General features: G+C 39.3%; 1 protein-coding gene across 1 annotated transcript in view; it reads left to right on the forward strand.

Annotated features, from left to right (window-relative positions):
• The window catches only part of LOC102170378 (serine/threonine-protein kinase TNNI3K), a 339,117-nt gene that overhangs the window by 237,057 nt on the left and 76,581 nt on the right, over window positions 1-25,479 (forward strand). Inside the window, exon 21 of the mRNA XM_005678259.2 lies at window positions 1,668-1,777. Coding sequence (XP_005678316.1) covers window positions 1,668-1,777 — 110 coding nt within the window. The remainder of the gene's footprint in view (window positions 1-1,667; window positions 1,778-25,479) is intronic.

The raw sequence follows: 25,479 nt of genomic DNA on the forward strand, positions 1-25,479 counted from the left end.
ATTTTAATTTTCTAAACTTGTATGAAAAACAAGTATTAATTTTACATTTTGGGAAATTATGTAGTAATTCTGAATGATCCATAAAGCAAAATGTTAAGTGACATTGCATATAATTGTATTACAGCTGCTGGATATAGACCCATACATGGAATTTAATTTGAGTAAACTTTGGTAAAAGACAGGTAGTGGTTGTGGGTCATATCTCAAAAGTCATTAAGATAGAGACAGATGCTTGTGACATCATAAGCACACAGGAATCAGTGTCCTGGAACTTTGGCCTCCCATGGGTGCAGAGCAATTTTTCAGAGGAATAAAAGAGCTTCATGTGTTGTTTACGAAGTACTTTCAATGTGAAGTGGCTGAAAAGAGCATGAAATCTGGGGGGAAAAGAGACTGTGCTAACTACTGGTTGTAGTAAAAATTTTTATAAATTAAAAACTACCCACATACATCCCCCCACATACATGCAATACTGCTGCTGCTGCTGCTAAGTCGCTTCAGTCGTGTCCGACTCTGTGCGACCCCAGAGACGGCAGCCCACCAGGCTCCCCCGTCCCTGGGATTCTCCAGGCAAGAACGCTGGAGTGGGTTGCCATTTCCTTTTCCAATGCATGAAAGTGAAAAGTGAAAAAGAAGTCGCTCAGTCGTGTCTGACTCCTAGTGACCCCATGGACTGCACCCTACCAGGCTGCTCCATCCGTGGGATTTTCCAGGGAAGAGTACTGGAGTGGGGTGCCATCGCCTTCTCCATACATGCAATATACATACATGCAATATACATACACATATATACACGCACACAAACACATGTAACAGTAACACCTACCTTTCATGCATAGTTTTAAAGGATTGAAATAATTTATGTACGTTATCTACTATGATACTTTATATAAAAAATGTTCAATAAAAGTAACTATAAGTTTCATTTCCAAGGGAGTACAGAAATCACTGATTGCACAACAGAAAAAATAATCAGCAATCAGGAATCTACAAAGAAGTCCCAAGAATCACAAAACAGTGATAGGGACTTTGTGATGAGCAATATTCAGAAATCTAAGCAAGCAGGCAACACTAGGGAGTTCAATCAATGAGCAGTATTAGCTAAAATGATGGATTGGAGTATCTGAGTTTAGCAAATAATAACTACTTTATAAATATTAAAAATTAAAATGCCAACGTTCTTGTAACCAGTAACCAGATTTAAGTTTTAAAAAATAACCTATTTTGCCCAAATGATACAAGTGCTCTCAGGGGTGCAAAGTTCAGTGGTACCTCGTCTTACTATGTGTAGTATAAGTGCTTTAGCCTGGGATTTATGGCATCGTATAGCCTGATCCGATCTGCCTTTCAGTCTTTACTTCCTGAAACATCATGTACATACCCAATACTACTTGCTGCTTGTATGCTCCTTTGTTTCTTTGTTCCTGTATAAACCCCTTCTGCTCCCCATTTGTTGAATGAATAACTGAAAGAATGAACAATCACAAACTTACAGAAGAAATTTATCCACTATGTTGCTTAAGCATTTAAAAAACATCACAGAGCCCTCTTTGAATCTCTGCTGATGTTGCACAGATTGATTTTTAATGATTTCTTTGTTGTCTGTTCATATGTTTCTTGCAATAAGTATGTGAATTTCAAAACTGACATGACCATTTGCTTTGCAGCGGCTGCGGCAGCAGACATGGCTTACCACCACATCCGACCTCCCATCGGCTATTCCATCCCAAAGCCCATAGCGTCTCTGCTTATGCGAGGATGGAATGCGTGTCCTGAAGTGAGTAATTTTTATTTCCTCTTAGCAAATGTGTTATGGTCAAAATCTGTCACCAATAGTGTAGCTCCAAAGTCTACGTTCCGTGTGTATTTTAAGGCTGTCAAGGCAGAAAGACTGATTTGCCTTCTGCTCTTTAGTCACTAATTGCCTCGAGAAGTCTGAGCATCTCATATTTCTTTGCCGCCGCTCTCTGGTTCTGAAATGTTTCTCACAACTGATTAGTAAAAGAGAGACCAGGGTATGACAGATGACTCAGTCTCATCTCAGCTGCAATTTTATTAACTACGCTTGAGCCACACTTAGTCATTTTTTTAAGAAGGAAGTTTGGTTCAAGATGGATTTGTGTGGGCCTTTCACCATGAGGCAGGCCTGCAAGCAGACTCCATGACCACTGGTTGTTTTGTTTTGGGGTTTTTTTAATTTTATTTTTTAAATTTTCTGGCTGTGCTGGGCCTTCCTTGATACACTGGCTTTTCTCCAGTCGCAGTATGCAGGTTTCTCGTTTTTTTGGTGGGTAGGATAGGTGCCCAAGTAACAGTTTGGGAAATGAGAAAGAGAAACCAGAATAGGACCAAAGGAAAATACTATTAAAGATTAAAAATAAAAATACTGAGGCCAAAAATTGAGTGCTTAGTAGAAGACTCTTAACTGCTAAGCAGGGGGCAGTACAAACTCTGGGGTCCGGGGATATGGTTCTTCTAGAGGAGGATGGAGAAAAAGTATAGTAGGAAAGGCCAAGTCTCAGACTGGCTGGCAAAGTCTGGGCTTCTCAGTCACTCAGTCAGGCGGGTCCTGGCTTGGCTGTGGTATCTATCTCAGCGGTCTAAATTTGATCTGGCTCTGTATGTGACATGCCTAAGTCATCATTGCATTGCCCAGTAAGGTCTTCAGCTGGTCAGTAAGCTAAGTGGTGAGAAGAAAGGGAACAATGGGCTAGTTTTCACTCTTTCCTTAAATAATTATTTATTGAATCTCTACTGAATACAGCCTCAGGAATGGGTGAGGAGATTCAATGGAGATGTGCCCTTCATAGCATTTAAAGGCCTAAGCAGTCATATGGAGATTAATATCATATACACATTTATGGTTTTATAGTTTCAAGCAAAAATGAAGGAAATCAGGAATAAATGAGATGAGAATGGATGCTAAAAGAGTTCCAGCAAGTAGGGAACAAAGAGCAAAGGCAAATTCTTTGTGAGAAAAGACACATGAGAGACTTATTAGTCGCTGGAACACTGTATTAATAGCTACTGAGGGACTGTCCCAGACGCTCATTTGAAACAAATTCATCTTTAGATCTAAGACACTAATATCACACTGCCTGGTCAGTGTTTGGTAGGTTATCAGCTTTACTTCTCACTCTTTTTTTATGTCTGACTTTGCTTCATTCCTTACATTTGAAGCACATTATTGTCTCCTGTGCATGTCTTCTTAGCCAAGGCCATAAAGACAGAAGAGTGCATGGGACTTCCTGGTGGTCCAGTGGTTGAGAATCTGCCTTGCAGTTTAGGGATCATAGGTTTGATCCCTGGTCAGGGAACTAGAGTCCCACATGCTGTGAAGGAACTGAAGACCTCGTGCGACAACTACTAAAGGTCGTGTGCTCTGGAACCTGCATGCCACAACTAGAAAGTCCATGCACTGCAAAGAAAAATCCTGCCTGACACAACCAAGATCTCACACGCCACAGCTGACACTCAAACAGCCAAATAAATAAATATTTAACAAAAGAAGAGGACAATGAAAACATTAGCCTATCAGAGATAGAGGATGCTTGTTGGAAAACAGTGAGAAGGGGGAAAATGTTCTGATTATTAGATGGGATCAGATTTTGGAAAGCTTTGGAAACCAGAATAGAGAATTTGGACATGAAATTTTAGACAATTATATTTTTTCCCCAAAGTAGTGAAAGATATGACAAAAGTTAATTCTCTGGAAAGTTCACTGGAGTTTAGTATGAAAGATTTGTTCACTTAGAGAACTGTACGTAGTTCCTATGGTGAGGCAGTCACTGAATTATCTCATAGTGTGCACTGGAATAGCTAAGCAGTGTTTCTTAGTATAGGCTATATATTACATGCTCCAGATTACCCTGAAATGTTTGTCAAAATGAAGATTCTGGGACCCTATTCTAAATCTACTGAATCAAAATCTCTGGGATGGAGCCTGCTACTTTGCATTTTAACATGTACCGCACATGATTTGCTCCTAATAAAGGCAGAGGACTAGTGGGCTGAAACAGAAGCCAAAGGCATTGAAGTCAGAGCCTCTGACTGGGCTGTCATTGCAGTAGTAATCCAGTTGATTACAACACAAAGGCAACAATGGTTACCATGGGGATTCAGGAGCAGCGCTAAATCCGAGAACTTCTTCAAAGGAAAGAGAAGGAGGTAAAAGACTGGATTTAGGAAATGGATGAGAAGAAAGAGTCCAGGAAAACCGTCATCCCTGCCCTCTGAGTGAAAGCTAGTGACCAGAGTACTTTAGGCCCTTATGTATCAGGGGCATTATTGGCAGTGACAAGAGAACAAAGTTAAGGGGTCTGCAGTAAGATGAAGGTGTTTTTAAAAGTGGGAAAAGGAAAAAGGAAGATAGCTACAGAGAAAAAGTGTAACCAGCTCTACAAAACTGAGAGAGCTGGCAATTAGAATTGTTTAGTCGCTAAGCTGTGTCCAACCCTTTTGCTATCCCATGAACTGTTGCCCACCAGGCGCCTCTGTTCAGGGGATTTCCCAAGCAAGAATACTGGAGTGGGTTGTCATTTCCTTCTCCAGGGGATCTTCCTGACCCAGGGGTTGAACCCATGTCTCCTGCATTAGCAGGCAAATTCTCTACCACTCAGCCAGAGAAGCTCAGGAATTAGAATACAGTAAACTTACTGTGCAAGGGGTTTGCGTAGATGCAAACTTCTCACCTTCAAGGTACTTGACAAAATGAAGTGGGATCAGGCGAGGCAGACAGATGGCGTAGGAGTTGAGCTCAAGCAGAGAGGGGAGAGGAGTAGGAATGAAAGGCAAGAAAATTCTGAAACCCAGGTAAAATGGGAAAGAAAGAGAGAGAATAAGTTTAGGGACCTTTCAAAATAAGAAGTTTGTCATTATCTAGCAACTCTGAATAGGAAAGAAAACGGGAGACAGGTGGCCTTCTAAGCAATATTTACATTGTTCTAAAAGATTTTTAAGCTTTATAATATTGCCACATGTAGATTACAAGGATACAGAGACATATATGCAGATAGGGAAAAGAAAGTTGTCTTTGCAACCATTTTTTCCCACTAGGAAATGTGAAATATTATATTATTCTACACCATGAATATATGGTTTCAACATTTTACTAGGATATCACTAATAAAATTGAGTATATCTCTAGCTTTCAAATAAGTGTGGCCTTGAATAAGAAATGCTTATTCTACCATTGCTTGAAATCTAATATTTATGAAGACATTTAATCCCTGTGCACAAGGAGGAATACACACACCAAACAGTAGTGGCATGCTAAATTCAAGAGCTCAGGCCTTGAAAGCTTGCATGCGAATGGGTTATTTAGTTTTCAAAATCTTAAGTTAATAACAACTGGCAATAAAGCCTGTTAAGATGCCTTTTGTTCTGAAGCTATTGTGTTGATTTTGAAGCCCCATTTGTTCTAAAGTGATTGAAGTCGAGATCTCCACCTAGTGGATTTATAGGATTTAACAGATTTTACATAAATGGCCTACTACCTCTGGAAACCTGTAATGTTTTTCCCTTTGAGAAATAACAGGTTTTAAAGACTTCTACTTAGGACCTAGCATAATTGTTAACAGAACAGTTGCAAATGGTTGAAACATGCCAATATGCATATCAGCTAGACTACAGTTAACAAAGCTCAATTTTTATTTTCATACCATAATTAGGAAAACAGATCAGGCACAAATATGAATATATAATCATCTGTGTAGAAAGCAATATTGTAATACCACTAATTGAGATGTGTATAGTAATTTCCATAAAATAATCATCAAGTGTAAATCTGCTCAAGCACTTTTTCCTTTTTAATCTTTCATTTGCTTAAGGCTTTTTTTTTTTAATGTTTGCTTTCTTTTCCAGGATGAGGCCCAATTCTTCTTTCCCATTTTCCCATTCCTTAGAGAGGCAAACTCAATTAATTGTGTCAAACATATCTTATGGCTCTGTCTTTGATTTTTGTGTTATATTCAACTATGTACTTTTATTTTATCGATAACAGAGTCACTGAGGAATCTTCCTTCAAAATAGTGCATTTGAAATGCATGCAAAGGCTAGAGGGTGTGTCTTTTTTAAGAAAGCTGAAGTAGAAAAGGATTATTATTTGAGTTATTTTGTTCACTTTGTTCTGCCTCTAAAGGTGATGAATTAACATATTCAGCAGCTGGTGGATACAGTGTGGGTTTAGGAGCAGAGTTTTCAGCTTCATTTATTCTGGCACCTCATTTTCTGCCTCAAAACTAATGTCTTTTAACTCTGGTAATGTCTCCCCCGTCATTGCACCTTCTTCATGTGCACTGCTATCTTTATCTGGTTGAATATTTTGAACTTCTTTCAAATAATGCATATTACTGTTAATTTTAAGATCAATTTCACTACAAGGTAGTCTATTTTGGGTTTCATGGGAACTCATCATTCTTAAATCTTTAGTTGCCTCCACAGAATTTGACTCAAATAATACATGTTTTTCACTTTTTCCATTTTCCCAAGTGTGTTGCTTTTCTTCTCTGGTGCCATTTAAGGTCATCTGCGTGGCCCTAATTAACATACTAGGATTTGCCGTGCTTTCATCGAGCCTTTTTTTCTCATCTTTCCCTACTATTTTTGTCTCCAGTGCTTCAGCTCCGTCATCTCTGGGCAATGCATTTATGCTGTCAATTCCTTTTTCACTCCTATTGGTTAGAGGCCAGATGGCTTGAGCACTCAGAGAGGTACTGATATCCTTGGGAAGCGCTATTCTATTTTGGTATGGAATAAAATTTGTCTTCATAAATGTTAAGTTGCCCTTGGATTGTGTCTGGGGAACAGGAGAGCAATCAAAAGTTTCTGTTTTAGGAAGTTTTGTTTCTACATCATTTCCCTCATCCATAACACAGCTTTCCACAATTGGATGTGATATTTTGGGTTTTGTCATTAATGTTTTTTCATTTCCAAGTTGTTCGTGACTTGAGAGTTGCTCTGTATGTTTTAAGGTTTGCTTTTGATTTAAAGTATGTTCCTCGTAGGTGTCAGTCCTGCAGATTTGATTCCCTAGGGACACAGAAAACTGGCTTAGCTCACTGGTCTTCAGTTTGTCCTGCTCCATGTGCTCAGTGGGCTCTGCTGCCCCTTGGTCAGTAGCCCCCCTAGAATGGTGGGATGGTAAAACATCCCTTCCTATGTTTTCCAAAGTTGCTGGTAAATAACTTGGAATGCCCATTACGATGCAAGCTGTACCGCCCACGTGCTCAGTTGAGAAGGAGGAGTGTGAATGCCCGTGTTCAGCAACAGTGGGTGTGGGCTGAGTCAGTGTTGATGGGTCTCCATCAGGAATATGACCAGTAGGGTGACAGGTGCCTTCCATAGAGCTCTGGTTGGCCACAGACAAGTCGTTAACACTGAGCAGGGAAGGCTTTTTCATGTTTTTTCTGTAATACGGGGTCTGCTTGGGGGCATGTTTGACAGACAGCCTCTTTGCAGTGAATTTAACATAGTTACTAACCTCTGACTGTTGGCGAAAATCTGCAGAGGGCTCAAGGTTTACTCTGGCTTCTTTCTCAGAAGCTGTGAAGAATTTATCAGGAGGTAATGATGCTTGTTTGAGTTTCTTTGAGAGATCTGGCAAGGATTTTTCTGGATGGACTCTAACTTTTCTAAAAGGGCTTACATTTAATTTTATCCTTAAATTTTGTCCTTTAATTTTCCCTTTGAAGTCAGCTGGATTGGTTCTCTTCTTTTTCAGAATCTGTGGATCAGTAAGCCCCTTTCCTCCTTTGTTTCTCTCATGAGGGTTGCTACATTTTTTGAGATCCAAGTTGGTCAGGTTACTTTCATTTTTCTGCTCTTTCCAATGGCTTGATGTTTTGGATGACATCACCAAACTATTTTTTTCTATTAAATCAGGATGATGGAAGCTAACCCTCTTAGGGGAATATGTTTTCTTGATTTTTGTTGATAACCCTGATAACTCCATGTTGTTCTCGCTCATGAGGAATTTTTCTATTGCTCTGTTAATTTGGATTTGCTCTTTCTTAGGCTTTGAACGTTTTTGATGATTTGGCTTCTTTTCTTTCATGTAATCTTGAAATTGATCACAGGGCACATATTTACAGATAAGAGAATTGTTTGGCTGAAAATGCCGAGGACTGCTCTGTGTTAACAGTCTACAAGGATCATCATATTTTGATCTGTGTTTTTGCAAGATCCTTTGTACAGAGTGTTCCTTGGGCTCACAAGCCTTGGATGATGAGCCTGTAATAAAATGTCTCTGCCTGTGAGGTTGTAAGCCATTGTCTCCTTTTTCCATTGGAGGCTGCCATGATTCATTTGTTAAATGCTTTTCAAGACTTTCTCTTGCCAAGGCTGAAGCCAATGTTGCATATCTTCTACTAAATGTGTCACTGCTGATATCTGCTGAACAATAAATGCAGGAATTTAGCACTGAGCATAGTTTTATTACCCCAACCAAACAGATGCTTAGAAACCTTATGAAAGGTACAAAAAGGACTCCTCCAATTATGCAATTATTGAATATTTCCTTAATATTTTAGCCAAATACTTAAGGGACATTTGGCAGTTTGGTGTGTTTGCAATGACACTCTTTATGGACACATTTTAATCAGTTGTGATTGATGCTGATGTAAAAGTTGTGGAATTAGAAATTAAAATATTCATAGTTGTAAATCTTTAGATTAGTTGTCAGTTAGGTTAGCTTTAAATATGAATAATGTTTAAATTCTTTCCAAATAGCTATAGTAACTTTTTCTTAACTCATTTACCACTTGGAACTAAATCATTAAGAAGAACATAATACAATATTGAGTAACAGGTTTGAAGCAGATGATAACCTCAGCAGCAACAGATATACATATATTACTGGCTCCATTCATGTGGAGTCCACATCTATTTTACTTCACTTAAGAGTGTATTCATTAAATATTTGTTAAATGAGTGTGTTTTGGACTGTGGCCTGGTCTATGCTGAAGACTTTTAAATGTTTTGCATTAATATAAAATTAATGAATCATGTTAAATAATGTTAATGACAAAAATAATAGTAATAGTTCACCATTAATTGAACATGTACTAAGAGGTCAGCATTGTACAAAATAGAGTACATTCATTATTTCATTTAAGAGACCTGATCCATTAGATAAGTCCTTTTATCCTATCACATTTACAGAGAAAGAAACAAGTTTAGAGAAGTTGAATATTCTCCCCCAGTCACATGTCAGCTAAATGATATGGGCAGAGTTTGACCCAGATCTATCTGATGCTAAACCCTATCCTTTTCCACAATACATATTAAGTTTAAAACTACATCTTATCAGTGTTCTTTCTCTTGGTATGTGAAATTGTTTTATCCAAAGAAGTATTTCTTGGAGCAATAGAAAGAAACAGGTGAAATAGCCCCAGCTTGCATCCAATTCTAATCTAAGATCTGCCTTCAACATTCAGAATGACCTTGGAGAAGTCATTAACTCACTGAATATCAGGAGATTAGACTAGAAGGGAACTTTTGCAGTCATAAAATTATTCTAGGGAGATAATTTCTAGCCTTTATCATATTCTAAGACAGCTCCATGGCTCAAAGATAAATATTAAAAGCTTTTGGACCAGATCATCTCCAAAGTCTCCTCTACCCCTGAAATACTGTAATTCTGTGTTTCTGACTTAGAAGGCCTAATCACAGTGACATTGCCTCTTATAGACTTCTTTAGAGCAGATGTGGTCTTGACTGTTTTTCTCTTTTTCTGGATGCAGTACAATGCCTGGCATGTAGAATTTCAAGTCTTTCTTAAAGTGATTGTGTTGATTTGAAAAATCAGTTTTCTCTGTGTGAAACAAAAGACTGGGTTTTAAATGGTTAAGAGACCACATTCCCTTCAGTATAGGAGTTTCCCACAGAGATGCGAAGGCTCTCGACAAAGCTAAAATGAAACATCTGCCTAAGGTATGATTTTATGGAAAGGTTAAGTGCTTATTCCTTTATAAAATAAAACTAATCAGATCAAGTTTTTACAACAGATGTTTCCTTTCTTGGCCATTTCTCTTTTCAATCAAATCATGATGACCCCAAAACTGGTAAGATCTGAAGTCTGGGGGACGCAGTGGCATAAATTCACGCCCTACTTTATATCACATGTGAAACAACATACAATTTCATTCATTTCCAATTGTCCCTAAATCCTTAGGGCCAGATCCCCATGGTAAGAATTTCTTGGTGCAGCACCTCTGTCATTCATGTTCTGAGAGAAAGCTCTGCTTCTTGTAAACCAATTCAAATAAATGACAGGAACCTCTTTACAGAGTGGCTGTCAAAGTTTTCACCACTGAGCCTGAGAGCATTGCCTTACTATTCAGAGAGAAAAAGGAAGACATTTAATTCATTGCTTCCACCTAAATATTGACATCTCCCATGTACAGCAGGTAGTGTCACGGCCAGATTCACTTGGCTCCCAACATGGGACGATGAATTAAGTCCTGACTTTCCCTGAACTGGGAAGTTATCATTCCTGACAGCTCAGCAAGCATAGTGTGTGTCTTGACATCATTCCTGAAATGAATCACTAGCATTAGAAGGCCCATTCTTCTAACATGTCATGCTCTGGGAAGGTTGCTTACTGCAGAACTGGCATTAGAGCTCGACGGATGTTGGAACAGAAGCCAATACTCAGCCTCCCATAAATCTTAACAGTGCTATTGCTATTGAAAAGTCTTCTTTAAAAAAATTTTTTAGGTGTTGGGTCATGAAATTCACTTTCCAAGGGGTACAAGATGTACTCTCAGCTCCTGAGGGTTGGAAGCATCCATGTACACCGCACTGTAAACACACATGTACATACATACACACAAAAGTGCATGTCCAGTATCTTTAGAAGAATAACCTAGTGCCACGGTGATTGTTATGGCATTACTCTTTTGAAGAAATCAAAAGAAATTTAAACCAAATGGGACTTTTCAAACAAGGCAACTCACCTGTCGTTCTTGTTACATGCTGTGGCAGAGTTTGAGGTTGACCTTCCCCAGGCTCACGATTCCTCCACCCTTCAACTCTCTGTGGGCAATATCTCGTAAGTAAGCCAGCTTCATTAAAAGCTGCCATATTCCCAGAAGGCTCTGAACATCCCGACTGCAGCAATCTGCCACCAAAGCAGAAGAAAGTGCTGTCTGCCCCATGGCCCTTCCCTTTCAGGTTTCTAAATGATCTGTCAAGGGCTGTGGAGCCAGAGGCCTGTACTGCTTGATGGCTGCTTTCCTGTGAAAGTGGCATTTCCTTTCCGGCCCCCACAATGGACATGACCTTTATCTCGTTTTCCTGAGTTAAGTGGCAGTTACAGTATCCCTGAGCGTGGTAATTTCTTGCCTCATGATCACACAGGGATTCATTGAAGGTTCTGCAAGGAAGGTTTTCTGATGTGTGTTCATTTGCTTTGCCTTGTTGAAGTTTCCAGTTAAATACAACTAAACCTAGGCAAGTGAGACCAACAGCTCCTGTGACAAATGGAGAGACTATTAAAAGATAACATCATAGAAAGAAACATAAATCGTCAAATGTGAAATCCACAAGTACCAAGGTTAATGGCTTAGAGGGCATTGAAAAGGGTGGGCGATCTATCACCATGGGGAAAATATTAGTTCAGATAGAGGCTATTTAATCAACATTGTTCTGTTTTCCAATTTGGATCTTTCTTTGTATCTATTAAAAATTATAAGAAACAATACCATCTGGAATGTGTTTGACAGAAAAAGTTTTTTCATGGACTGAAATTCATTCAGATTAAAATAATTCCTACATTAAAATTCTTTTCTGCCTAAGGGAAATGAAACTTCCATTTTTTAATCCCATAGTTAATAAAAATAGACAATGTTTAGCATATACTGTGAAATTCTCATATACAATAACCTCCTCCCCCAAAGAAAAAGAGATTCTACAAGCTATTGCCATATTTTAATCATCCCTAAAGATTTATCCCCTACCTCAGAATACATCACTGGCTTCTATTAGTATAAAGGTCAAACTCCTTGGCATTCAAGACTCTAATTTGGCCGTAACCTTCCTTCCTAGCCTTATTTTTTAAATTATTTTTCACATTCAAGCACTATGCTTCAGACTCTTCAATTCATTAGTCTTAAAATGTCCTTCTAAGCCTTTGTGTATTCTCTTACTCATGCTTATAATATTTTCTCCTATCTCTGCTTATTTGAATTTCATTCATCCTTTAAAATCTAAACCAATACCTCATGGTTTCTTGATAGTTTTGTGATTTTTTTTTTTTTCATCTTGGAAAGATCACCCCCTTCTATGAACTTTCTTGACATCTAATCTCAGAATTCCTGGTACTGTCATTTCATGTTCTTTGTAGGCTAGCTTATCATCTAAATATAATAGGAAAGGGCAGTATTTCTCAGACTTGAGTGTAGAGTCTAACCTATTTCTGCCTCACAGTTTTTCATCTTGACAAATGGCGTCCTCAGCCACCTAGATGCTCAAACCAAAGTCTCAGTTACACCCAGCTCTTCCTCTGACACAGTGATTCCTTTTTCTTAGCACTTACAATGATATAAAATTTTGTGTTCACTTATTCATTTGCTTGTTCACGGTCTGTCCTCCCCTGTTAGAATTAAGCACTGTGAGGAAATGGACTTTTTCAGTCTTGTTTGACATTGTATCTCCAGTGACCACAACACTGGCAGAGAGGAGGCACTCCAGAAATATTTACTAAATATTTTTAAGTAAACAGAAAGAATTCTGTTTATGAATTCTAATAATGAAAAGCACTGAGTGGTCTAATCTCGCAAATCTCCAAAATGGTAATCAGGAGAACATGTTGTCCGCATCGACTGAGTTTGGAGCTCTGTGTTCTACATCCAGCTTTATCTATAACTTGCTGTGTGACCTTGGGCAAGTCACTTGCCCTGTAAACTCAGTTCCCTGACTCTAGATAAAGGCAGTGAATGAGTCCAGAATCAGCTTTCTAGACTCCTTGATAGCACTTTGCCTGGTTCTCTCTATGGCAGATAACTTTAGTGAAAATGTGATGATATCTCTTTAAACTTTCAGGAAAAGAGAAGTTATCAAGCATAGTTGTTCCATTTTTTTCTGTTAAAGATGAAGATTAACTAAATAGAATAGAACTTTCTGGTTAAAAAAAAAATCCAAAACAAAAATCTTCTAAACTTTGTGTAGCTTACCAGATCTTAATGTTTTGTACCCCATTTTAATTTATTTGATGACAATACACTCTTGGAGAATGTTATAACATATTGAGATAATGAAATCTCTAATAAAGACACAACATTTTTTTTTAAAGTAGTAAAGTTAGGTCAGAACATTTTAATTGCAAGATCTTAGAGTCTGGGCTATTCCAAATAAAAGTTTTGATTTTTAAATGTCAAAAGTATGAAAATAATAAAATTTTAGACACATCTCTATGTTTCTTACATGGAGTAAGAAAGCTTAGGACTCAAAGCTCTGTTCTGATACTTTTCTTGGGCACATTTTCTAACCTCTCTAAGCCTTATTGTTTCTCTTCTATCAAATAGGAATAATTAATATCACTCAGAGATAAAGTGAGACAGTATATGTGACATGTTTAACACAGTTCTTTGACATAGTGAGATTCAGTGAGTGGTGATTGTTATGTATTATTGTGGTTATAATTGCTGGTGTTACAAAAGTAGGTTTTGTATTGTTCTATTAGATCCTAGAAGCCTCAGCTATTAGGGGGAAAAGTCCAAACAAATTATTAAGAGAATACTTTGTATGACTGATGCAGTTACTAAACCATAATAAAGAAAGAAAAGACCTCAATTTTATTAAACAGATGATTCAACCATTGAAATGAAAGTACATATAATTTGATTATGGGATAAAGTTTCTCTGTAATTGTGTCCAAACAGCAAGGAACCACTCACTCTCCCACTATTGATGCTAGAGCTATGCTATATCATGTTACCACTCAGATATGGTCACTTTCTATTAGTACAGAGAGCAAAAGCAGAAAATGAAGCTTGTAGGCAGTTTGAACCTGCTGTCAGGAAGATGGCTGAATTTTCATTGCCATGGGCATTGTTGCTATTTTTAAAAAAGTGTTCTAACAATCCTTCTGAGTTAGAAAAATGCACTATTAATGATAAAAATCTCATCAAAGTATTGGAAATGTTACAGCTTCATGAAAGCTTTCTTTGTTTATCTTCCAGTTCACAGAAGAGGAAGGGTCAAGAGGTTAGGTACCAATTAGCCACTTATTGGTTTAAATTCATGGGATATGATTTTATATATTCTTTGGAATTGTGATGATTTATCTATAGTCAAAGAAGAAAATAAAATCAGAGGCCAAATTTTAGTCCTAAGTCTTCTTCCCACAATCTAGAGATATAGATTATTGATCACACTTTTGCTTTAGGATAAATAATACCTTAAAGGGAGTAAATTGATATCAAAAGTCAAGAGTTGTCTTAAAGATGAATCTCTCTTAAAAACAGCATCTGTAATAGTTAATCAATGAAGGGTACATTTTTCTTCTAATTTCACATGCTATAACTTAATAGACATATAATAATATTTCTAATGTTTAGCTTCCTATCGTTTTGATAAAACCTTTGGAATCTTCCAGAATTTTTATGTATCTCTACACTAATGCAGAGTTGTTAACTTGGCAAAATCTTTTCTAAAAATATATTTCAAAAATACCTAGGAGATACTAAAAATTGTATCTATTGTAATATTTCCAAAGCAACCTCCTACAAAATACAAGTTCAATGAAAATTTCCTCTGTGGGGGAAAAAAGAGGTTAATGGTCAAATAAGTCTGAGAAATGCTCCACAGTATATCTTCCTCTTAGAGACTCATAATGTTTATTAGAAAAATGAAAGATATAAGAAATGCTGTGGTAAAGAAGCCTATTTCACTTTAATCCAGCATTGCTCAAATCTATTTGAACCTGATAACATATTGCTTATATAGGCATCTCTTGGTATTTTTATTGGAATATCTACTAATTTTTCCCCTTGAACTAGGATTCTATGATAAGAAACACATTTAAGGAAAAACTCTCTGATGCCCTAGTGTTTTTGCCTTTTGTAGTAAACTGTTTCTTAGCACATATAATTACTGAGATGGTTACACATTTTCTAAAGCAGTTGATCTTTCTGAAAGGATTTGAACTCACTTTCAAGTGAATTTGATTTCTGCTGGTGGTAATTTCAGTGTCTAGACCTGACACTGGTTTCCATCTATCCTGATTAAAAGTATAAGTGTTAGGAGCTAAAAATTCCCCCCACCCCCCCCCACACACACACACTTTTCATCACCATGGTACCCCCAAGTACAAAGGATCTTACCATGCACTAAAAGCATACAAACATCTAGATAACTCAACAGATCTCCTGCATATTTGGTCTTTGACTAATGACAACAAAACATTACACTGCATCATAATGATATATAATGAGATGTAATGATGAATAGTTTAAAAAATTTAAAACTACTATAGAAAAATTAAAGGGTTGAATGGTATCTTTTCCTTAGTCAGTTGGGAGTGGGTGTGGTAATGGGCCAAGTTTATGAACAAGTTAGAGAAACAGAAATCTTTAAAAAATTCAAAATCCCCAAATAGGTGGAAACCAAGGCACAGAGCAGCTAAATAACTTGCCCAAGTCACACAGCAAGTAAGAGCAGAACCAAATTTCCAACCTGGGTAATCTAACTGCGGAGGTCATGCCCTTAATCATCACTTATTTGTTTTTGTTTAGTCCCTAGACGTGTCTGACTCTTTTGTGATCCCTTGGACTGTAGCCCACAAAGGCTCCTCTGTCCATGGGATTTCCCAGGCAAAAATACCATAGTGGGTTACCATTTCCTTCTCCAGGGGCTTTTCCCATCCCAGGGATCAAACTTACATCTCCTGCATTAGCAGGTGGATTCTTTACCACTGAGCCAGGAGGGAAGCCCAATCATCACTTATACAAGCACTATAAAGCGTGACACACCAGATTGTCATTATAGCCTCCCCCTTGGCACCCCACTCCAGTACTCTTGCCTGGAAAATCCCATGGACGGAGGAGCCTGGAAGGCTGCAGTCCATGGGGTCGCTGAGGGTCGGAAACGACTGAGCGACTTCACTTTCACTTTTCACTTTCATGCATTGGAGAAGGAGATGGCAACCCACTCCAGTGTTCTTGCCTGCAGAATCCCAGGGACAGGGGAGCCTGGTGGGCTGCCGTCTCTGGGGTCACACAGAGTCGGACACGACTAAAGTGACTTAGCAGCAGTACTTGGTAAAGCCCACCGATTCTTACTACCACAGAGAGGCACACAGATATGAGTACCTTGAAGAAAGAGACTAGGTCTCATGACTTTTTGAAACCCCTAATATCTGAATGAATGTATCAGTACGCATCAGTGAATGGATGACTGAAATATAGGGTATTCCTTCATTACACACAAGAAAACTAAAGTCTGAACAGCAAAGTACTGAAGATCACAGTGCTGGTTATACCAAGACCAGAGCTCTTGGGACTTCCCAGGTGGCATCAGTGGTAAAGAACCCGCCTGCCAATGCGGAGAAGTAAGAGATGCTGGTTTGATCTCTGGATTGGGATGATCCCCCGGAGGAGGAAATAGCAACCCACTCCAGTATTCTTGCCTGGAGAATGCCATGGACAGAGGAGCCTGGTGGGCCATAATCCACAGGGTCGCAGTCAGACAGGACTGAAGCGACTTAGCACACACCCACACATCGACACAGAGCTCTTGAATTCTGGCTCAAGGCCGTTTCCTCTGTGTTAGACAGTTTCTTTGCAACAGGAAATTGTTGCAACCTATGCCAAATCAGCTAATATCTTCCTACACTACTGACAATGTCTCTCTTCTACAAGCCCTGAAAAGGCTCCCCAGTTGCCAGAGAAAGGCATCATTTAGTGAAGTTCAAGAATATGGAGAAGAGATGGGTATGCTTCTCCCTGTCATACCTGCAAAGCCAAGGACAGTCAGCAGGGCCACATCCTGCCCTGGGAAGAGGGTACTTCTGTCCTTTAGAACCAGAGTGAGGTTGGCAGCCTTGGAATCACAGCTGGTCTCAGACAGCCTCAGTACACTGTTTGTAGTGGCTGCAGCCATGGTGGCCAGCGGACAGCTTAGGCTGTTGGCACTTCTGAGCATGCGAGCAGACTTTATGTAGTTTCTTAAGAATCGGGCAAGCGGGTAGAGATCACAAGTGCAGCTCCACTGGTTCTTATCTAAACTCAGAAGGATTAACTACTTCAGGGGAGTAAAAACATCCAGCATGTGGGCCAACTTATTTCGAGAAAGGTCTACTTCCTGCAGTTGAGGCAGGGGCCAGAAGGCATCTTTCCCAATAAAGGAAATAAAATTGTTAGATAAATCCAGATGCCTGAGACTGTGGAGACGTGTGCCTCCAAAAGAACTGTCCGTCAGATTAGTGATCTGATTCCCATCCAGCTGGAGCCAGGTCAGGCCCCTGGTGTTTCAGAACCAAGACCCTTGCCGGGTGTGGAGGGCATTGTGGCTGAGCGCCAGCAGTCTGCGAAGCTTGCTGAAGGTGTGATCCGTGAGCGAAGAGCTGGATATTCGGTTGTGCCCCAGCAACAACAACCGCAACTTTGAAAAGCTGTGCAAGGCATCTTCCCGAACATCCTTGATGCCATTTCTGCTCAAAGAGACCAGGGCGAGATTAAACAAGAGGGACAGATTTGTGCTCTATAGAGGAGAGATATCCATCAGTGATGATTAAAACCCTCGTGGTCACAGGGCCTGCTGTGGGGAAGAAAAGCGCAGACTAGAAGCAAGTACACACACGTGGGAGGGGAGCACCGCGGAGAGCAGAGATAATCAATACCCTCTGAGCAATCTTATCACCTGGGTAAGAACAATAAACAAAATGAAAATGATCCTCTGATTTCTCAGTTTAAAGGGAAGGCAGCTCTTTATCAGAATGATGGATTTTTATATTCTTTGTTACCATGACATGTTTATTTGAGAAACCTAAACCCATCTGTTCCTTTAGATGTCAAATTTAATTCATTGTTTGGGCTTATCATCATGGATTTTTTTTTTTTTTTTTTGAAAGTGGCTTCTCAGGCTTTTCTGTCTGTGAAGCTGTGTACCAACCTACTCCAGCCCTGCTGGCCCAAGACATTCAGTCAAGAGCTGAGCCTGTGTCTGAGTTCCTCTGCAGTTTTCTGCAAGCAGTGTATATTTATACTGTAAAGCCAATCACCTTTTTTCTCAAACATAAAGGTGTGGGTTGGGGTGGGGGAAGTGAGAAGGAGCACTGGTTTCTGCTTTTTAGCTCCAGGCTAAAAGTCGGCAACTTGGTAAGGATCTATATTCTCTCCAGACAAGCCGAGGATCTGTCAATGGGGTTCTCATTATAGTCTGGGCCATCCTGGCCTCCTGTCTAATATCTGTTCCCTCCAATGAAGTCCATCATGTGATGACAGGTGGTACTCAGGGCTTCCAACTGTTAAATCCCTTCACCATAATCACCCCAGAGCTATCACTGCTCTGTCATTAGAAATCAAAGCATTTTAACTCAATAAAGATGTATTATAATCAAGAGTTATTGTAACACATCTTTATCATGCTAAAATTGTTTTGACTGCCAATGACAGCGTCATAAGGATGGAAGAGTCCATTGTCCCTGGGAGGTCTACAGGTGATATTAGAACAATCAGCCATGGGGGAAGCAAATCATAATTCCCTTATGAAATTCAGACTATAGCACTGAAACAAAGAGAGGAAAAAAGAATGTAAAAGACAAAAGATTTCCACAGTGCCTTCTTTTGGAAGAATTGCTCTCATTTCTGTAGCAGTAGCAAGTCTATGTCATGGGGTTTTGTTTGGGGGGTGCTGTTTTTTAGAATTTATTACTGATTATTTGAATTCTGTTAATTCTGGCCAGGCTGGCATTTTGTTCCTTTCATCATTGTTTTTGATATGGATGGAGAGAGGTTTTTTTTTTTTAAGGATCCTCAGTCCCCTAGAGATTTCAGACTCTGAGGGAGCAAGCTATTGTTTCTGTCAGTTACTTCTTGTCTAGGACCAGACAGCCTCCACTCACAAGTCATCCATTTACTTCTCTGTGTTTATGAAATCTAACTTCACAAATGTGGCATTCTATAAATGAGAAGGAAGATATAGAGGTGCAGTGATGTAGATGAGCAATATTTGTTTCTTACAGACATCAGCTATCTCTGATCAAAAAATATATATATATAGTGAAGTTTATTTGAGTGGATGGGAATTTAGTGTTTTTAAAGTGTTTTCTTCCCTGTCAGGAAGGACAATGCCATTTTCTTCTTAATTCTCATGGAGTCACAGGATTTTAGAAACGAAAGAACTCATTTTCTTCTATTCCATCTTAGATTTGTTTCTGAAATTTTTCGATTGGCAGAGTTTATAGCTTGTTTATCTCTTGTTGGATATAAGGATGTAAATCACATTCTCCTCAAATTTGTTAATAAGGTATCTTATTAAATTGTTGACTTAAGCAAGCAATATGTAATGAATACAGGCAGTGTATCTTGTTAGCATTTCTACAGCTCATTTACCACCAATAAAAAAAGACTACACTTTCAAAATTAGATGCACTTTGATAATAATCTGTTTTGCTGGTACATCACTTAATCTTACTAATGCTGAACAATTGCAGTTCAGGTTTCTGATTCATTGATATTCCTTTCACCCTGTGGTAGGTTTCAAATCTGCACAAAGTATGGACAAAATATAATTAAAGTGATCTATTTTTATCATTTATTAAATAAGTGTGCAACTGACTGAAATGGTGGTATTCTTTTGTGATAGCAAGATATCTCAATTACCTCTAAAGGTCTTAAAATAGTTTGGTTGAGACCACCAGGAACTAACAAGAAAATAAAATAATACTATTAATATATAGTTACTAAAGAAGGCTTGCTCTTTAAAAATGTTTACCTCTTTCAGGCTGAGCCCAGAGATCAGTCAGTACAAAGAAGAGCATAATAATGAATTTTCCAAGTACACTGAACACTGATTTTTAGAGTGATTGGGTTTATTACCTACTGTATAGGTTAGCTGGTGACAGAGAGTTACATCTCTGGTACACACTGCGCACGACGCAGGGCAGGCTGCCACCAGCCACAGCATGATGGCAAAGAGTATGAGCCATCCACCTGAAAGGAAAGTAGAGAGCAATGCATGTCATAATGTTGGCATTTATTATCCAAGGATTTCAGTACATTCAGTTCAGGAGGCATTTTGGTGCCTTCCCCTTTCTAATGAGCAACGTGAGTTCTCATATGGTGCCAGATAAATGGCAAGAATCCTTAATTTGAATAGAATTTAAACTGAACCATTATAAGGAACAAGGATATATGGACAGTGCAGAGAAATATAGCTATGATTTATAATAACTTTATTTGTAAATTAATTTATGTATTTTAATTGAAGGCTAATTACTTTAGAATTTTGGGGTAGATTTGCCATACATTGACGTGAATCAGCCACAGGTGTACATGTGTCCCTCATCCCGAAAGCCCCTCCCACCTCCCTCCCCTTCCCATCCCTCTGCTTGTCCCCGTGCACCGGCTTTGAGTGCTCTGTTTCACACATCAAATTGGACTGGTTGTCTATTTCACATCTGATAATATACATGTTTCAATGCTATTCTCTCAAGTCATCCTACCCTCACTTTCTCCCACAGAGTCCAAAAGTCTCTTCTTTATATCTGTGTCTCTTTTGCTGTCTTGCATATAGGGTCATCATTACCATCTATCTAAATTCCATATATATGCCTTAATATATTGTATTGGTGTTTCCCTTTCCGACTTACCGCACTCTGTATAATAGGCTCCAGTTTCATCCACCTCATTAGAACTGATTCAAATGCATTCTTTTTAATAGCTGAGTAATATTCCATCATGTGTATGTACTGTGTAATAACTTTAAATGGAGTATAATCTTGGGCTTCCCAGGTGGATCTAGTGGTAAACAACCTGCCTGCCAATTCAGGAGACACAAGAAACATGGGTTCAATCCCTGGGTTAGGAAAATCCCCTGGAGTAGGAAATGGAAACTCACTCCAGTACTCTTGCCTGGAGGATCCCCATGGACAGAGGAACCTGGTGGGCTATAGACCATGGGGTCACAAAGAGTTGGACACGAGTGAAGTGACTGAGTGCAAGTAGTTGCTTTACAATTATGTACATAAAGTGAATCATCTATATGTATACGTATATCCCTTCCATCTTGGCACGCCCTCCCATTCCCAACCCACCCACCTAGGTCATCACAGGGCCCTCAGCTGAGCTCCCTGTGCTAGACAGCAAGTTCCCTCCAGCTCTCTCTTTCACACGTTAGTGAGTATCTATCAATGCTACTCTCATCCCACCCTTCCAACCACTGTGCCCACCTGTCTGTTCTCCACATCTGCATTTCTATCACTATCTTGTACACTTAAAACTAATATAATATTGTAAATCAACTGTTCTTCAATAAATACGTATTCAATGCAGTTCAGTTCAGTTGCTCAGTCATGTCCAACTCTTTGCAACCCCATGGACCACAGCATGCCAGGCCTCCCTGTCCATCACCAATGTGCGGAACTTACTCAAACTCATGTCCACTGAGTTGGTGATGCCATCCAACCATATGATCCTCTGTCTAACCCTTCTCCTCCTGCCTTCAATCTTTCCCAGCATAAGTTCATTTCAGTTCAGTCGCTCAATTGTGTCCAACTCTTTGCAACCAGATGAACCGGAACACACCAGGCCTCCCTGTCATTCACCAACACCTGGAGTCCACCCAAACCCATGTCCATTGAGTCGGTGATACCATCCAACCATCTCATCCTCTGTCGTTCCCATATCCTCCTGCCCTCAATCTTTCCCAGCATCAGAGCCTTTTCAAATGAGTCAGCTGTTTGCATTAGGTGGCCAAAGTATTGGAGTTTCAGCTTCAACTTCAGTCCTTCCAATGAACACCCAGGACTGATCTCCTTTAGGATGCACTGGTTAACCTCCTTGCAACCTAAGGGACTCTCAAGAGTCTTCTCCAACGTGACAGTTCAAAAGCATCAATTCTTTGGTGCTCAGCTTTATTTATAGTCCAACTCCCACATCCATACATGACTACTGTAAAAACAATAACTTTGACTAGACAGACCTTTGTTGGTAAAATAATGTCTCTGCTTTCCAATATGCTTTCTAGGTTGGTCATAACTTTCCTCCCAAGGAGTAAACGTCTTTTAATTTCATGGCTGCAATCACCATCTGCAGTGATTTTGGAGCCCCCAAAACCAAAGTCAGCCACTGTTTCCATTGTTTCCCCATCTATTTGCCATGAAGTGATGGGACTGGATGCCAAGATCTTAATTTTCTGAATGTTGAGCTTTAAGCCAACTTTTTCACCCTCCACTTTCACTTTCATCAAAAGGCTCTTTCAGTTCAGTTAAGTTCAGTCGCTTAGTTGTGTCCCACTCTTTGCGACCCAAGGAATCGCAGCACACCACACCTCCCTGTCCATCACCAGCTCCTGGAGTTCACACAGACTCACGTCCATTGAGTCCGTGATGCCATCCAGCCCTCTCATCCTCTGTTGTCCCCTTCTCCTCCTGCCCCCAATTCCTCCCAGCATCAGAGTCTTTTCCAATGAGTCAACTCTTCGCATGAAGTGGCCAAAGTACTGGAGTTTCAGCTTTAGCATCATTCCCTCCAAAGAAATCCCAGGGTTGATCTCCTTCAGAATGGACTGGTTGGATCTCCTTGCAGTCCAAGGGACTCTCAAGAGTCTTCTCCAACACCACAGTTCAAAAGCATCAATTCTTCAGCGCTCAGCCTTTTTCATAGTCCAACTCTCACATCCATACATGACCACTGGAAAAACCATAGCCTTGACTAGACGGACCTTAGTCAGCAAAGTAATGTCTCTGCTTTTGAATACGCTATCTAGGTTGGTCATAAGTTTTCTTCCGAGGAGTAAGCGTCTTTTAATTTCATGGCTGCAGTCACCATCTGCAGTGATTTTGGAACCCCAAAAAATAAAGTCTGACACTGTTTCCACTGTTTCCCCATCTATTTCCCATGAAGTGATGGGACCGGATGCCATGATCTTCATTTTCTGAATGTTGAGCTTTAAGCCAACTTTTTCACTCTCCTCTTTCACTTTCATCGAGAAGCTTTTTAGTTCCTCTTCACTTTCTGCCATAAGGGTGGTGTCATCTGCATATCTGAGGTGACTGATATTTCTCCCGGCAATCTTGATTCCAGCTTGTGTTTCTTCCAGTCTCTTTAGTTGTTCTTCATCTTCTGCCATAGGCTTGGTGTCATCTGCGTATCTGAGGTTAGTGATATTTCTCCTGGAAATCTTGATTCCAGCTTGTACTTCATCCAGCCCAGAATTTCCCATAATGTACTCTGCATGTAATTTAAATAAGCAGGGTGACAATATACAGCTTTGACATAGTCCTTTTCCTATTTGGAACCAGTCTGCTGTTCCATGTCCAGCTCTAACTGTTGCTTCCTGAGCTGCATACAGATCTCTCAAGAGGCAAGTAAGGTCGTCTGGTATTCCCATCATTTAAAGAATTTTCCACAGTTTGTTGTGATCCACACAGTAAAAGGCTTTGGCATACTTCATAAAGCAGAAATAGATGTTTTTCTGGAATTCTCTTGCTTTTTCGATGATCCAGTGGATGTTGGCAATTTGATCTCTGGTTCCTCTGCCTTTTCTAAAATGAGCTTGAACATCAGGAAGTTCATGGTTCACGTATTGTTGAAGCTTGGCTTGGAAAATGTTGAGCATTACTTTACTAGTGTGTGAGATGAATGCAATTGTGTGGTAGTTTGAACATTCTTTGGCATTGCCTTTCTTTGGGACTGGAATAAAAACTGACCTTTACAGTCCTGTTGCCACTGCTGAGTTTTCCAAATTTGCTGGCATATTGAGTGCACCACTTTCACAGCATCTTCTTTTAGGGTTTGAAATAGCTCAACTGGAATTCCATCACCTCCGCTAGCTTTGTTCGTAGTGATGCTTCCTAAGGCCCACTTGACTTCACATTCCAGGATGTCTGGCTCTAGGTGAGTGATCATGCCATCATGATTATCTGGGTCATGAAGATCTCTTTTGTACAGTTCTTCTGTGTATTCTTGCCACCTCTTCTTAATATTATCTGCTTCTGTTGGGTCCCTACCATTTTTGTCCTTTATTGAGTCCATCTTTGCATGAAATGTTCCTTTGGTATTTCTCATTTTCTTGTAGATATCTCTAGTTTTTCCCATTCTGTTCTTTTCCTCTATTTCTTTGCACTGATTGCTGAGGAAGGCTTTCTTATCTCTCTTTGCTATTCTTTGGAACTCTGCATTCAAATGGGTATAGTTTTCCTTTTCTCCTTTGCTTTTCACTTTTCTTTTCTCAGCTATTTGTAAGGCCTTCTCAGACAGCCATTTTGCTTTTTTGCATTTCTTTTTCTTGATCCCTGTGTCCTGCACATTGTCATGAACCTCCGTCCATAGTTCATCAGGCACTCTATCTATCAGATCTAGTCCCTTAAATCTATTTCTCATTTCCACTGTTTAATCATAATGGATTTGATTTAGGTTTTACCTGAACGGTCTAGTGGTTTTCCCTACTTTCTTCAATTTAAGTCTGAATTTGGCAATAAGGATTTCATGTTCTGAGCCACCCTCAGCTCCCGGTCTTGTTTTTGCTGACTGTATAGTGTCCATCTTTGGCTGCAAAGAATATAATCAGTCTGATTTTGGTGTTGGCCAACTTGTGATATCTATATGTAGAGTCTTCTCTTGTGTTGTTGGAAGAGGGTGTTTGCTAATTCCCACAATAAACAAATAAACAGAATTGTTAAAGCAATTGACCATAAATTCAGAGAACTCATATCTAAGGCACATCCATTAGTACAGATTATTAAAAAATTAAGTTACTTGATAGTTTGTTGAGATTTTGTAAATATATTACCTGATTTAATTCTTTTTATTTGGCAACTCAATTTGAGGCTGAGAAAACTGAAGCTCAGAATGGTTAATAAACCATCCAAGGTCACAGAGCCATTACGTATTTAATATCAAGTCTTTTCATTCTAAATCCAGTGTTCTTTCTAATATGGAGAAGCTAATCTCAGGCATTGAATCTTACATAATTACAACTAAATTATTCTTTATAGCTATAGATGCCACACATAGAGAGGGAGAATGAAGGAGCATTAAGATCACAAGCTCCACTTGCCTTTGAATTCAGTTCTCCTATTTATTGACTATTATTTTTCTAATTTTTTTCTTTACATGTTTAAAATAGAAATAATAAATGCAGACATTACAGAGTTTTATGAGTTTGATAAAACATTAAGTGTCTAGTATCATTTGTTGTTGTTCAGTTGCTCAGTTGTGTCAGACTCCTTGCGATCCCATGGAGTGCAGCATGCAGGCTTCCCTGTCCTTCACCATCTCCCAGAGCTTGCTCAAACTAATGTCCATTGAGTTGGTG

This window comes from Capra hircus, chromosome 3 (genome assembly GCF_001704415.2).
Source record: "Capra hircus breed San Clemente chromosome 3, ASM170441v1, whole genome shotgun sequence".
Taxonomy (NCBI): domain Eukaryota; kingdom Metazoa; phylum Chordata; class Mammalia; order Artiodactyla; family Bovidae; genus Capra; species Capra hircus.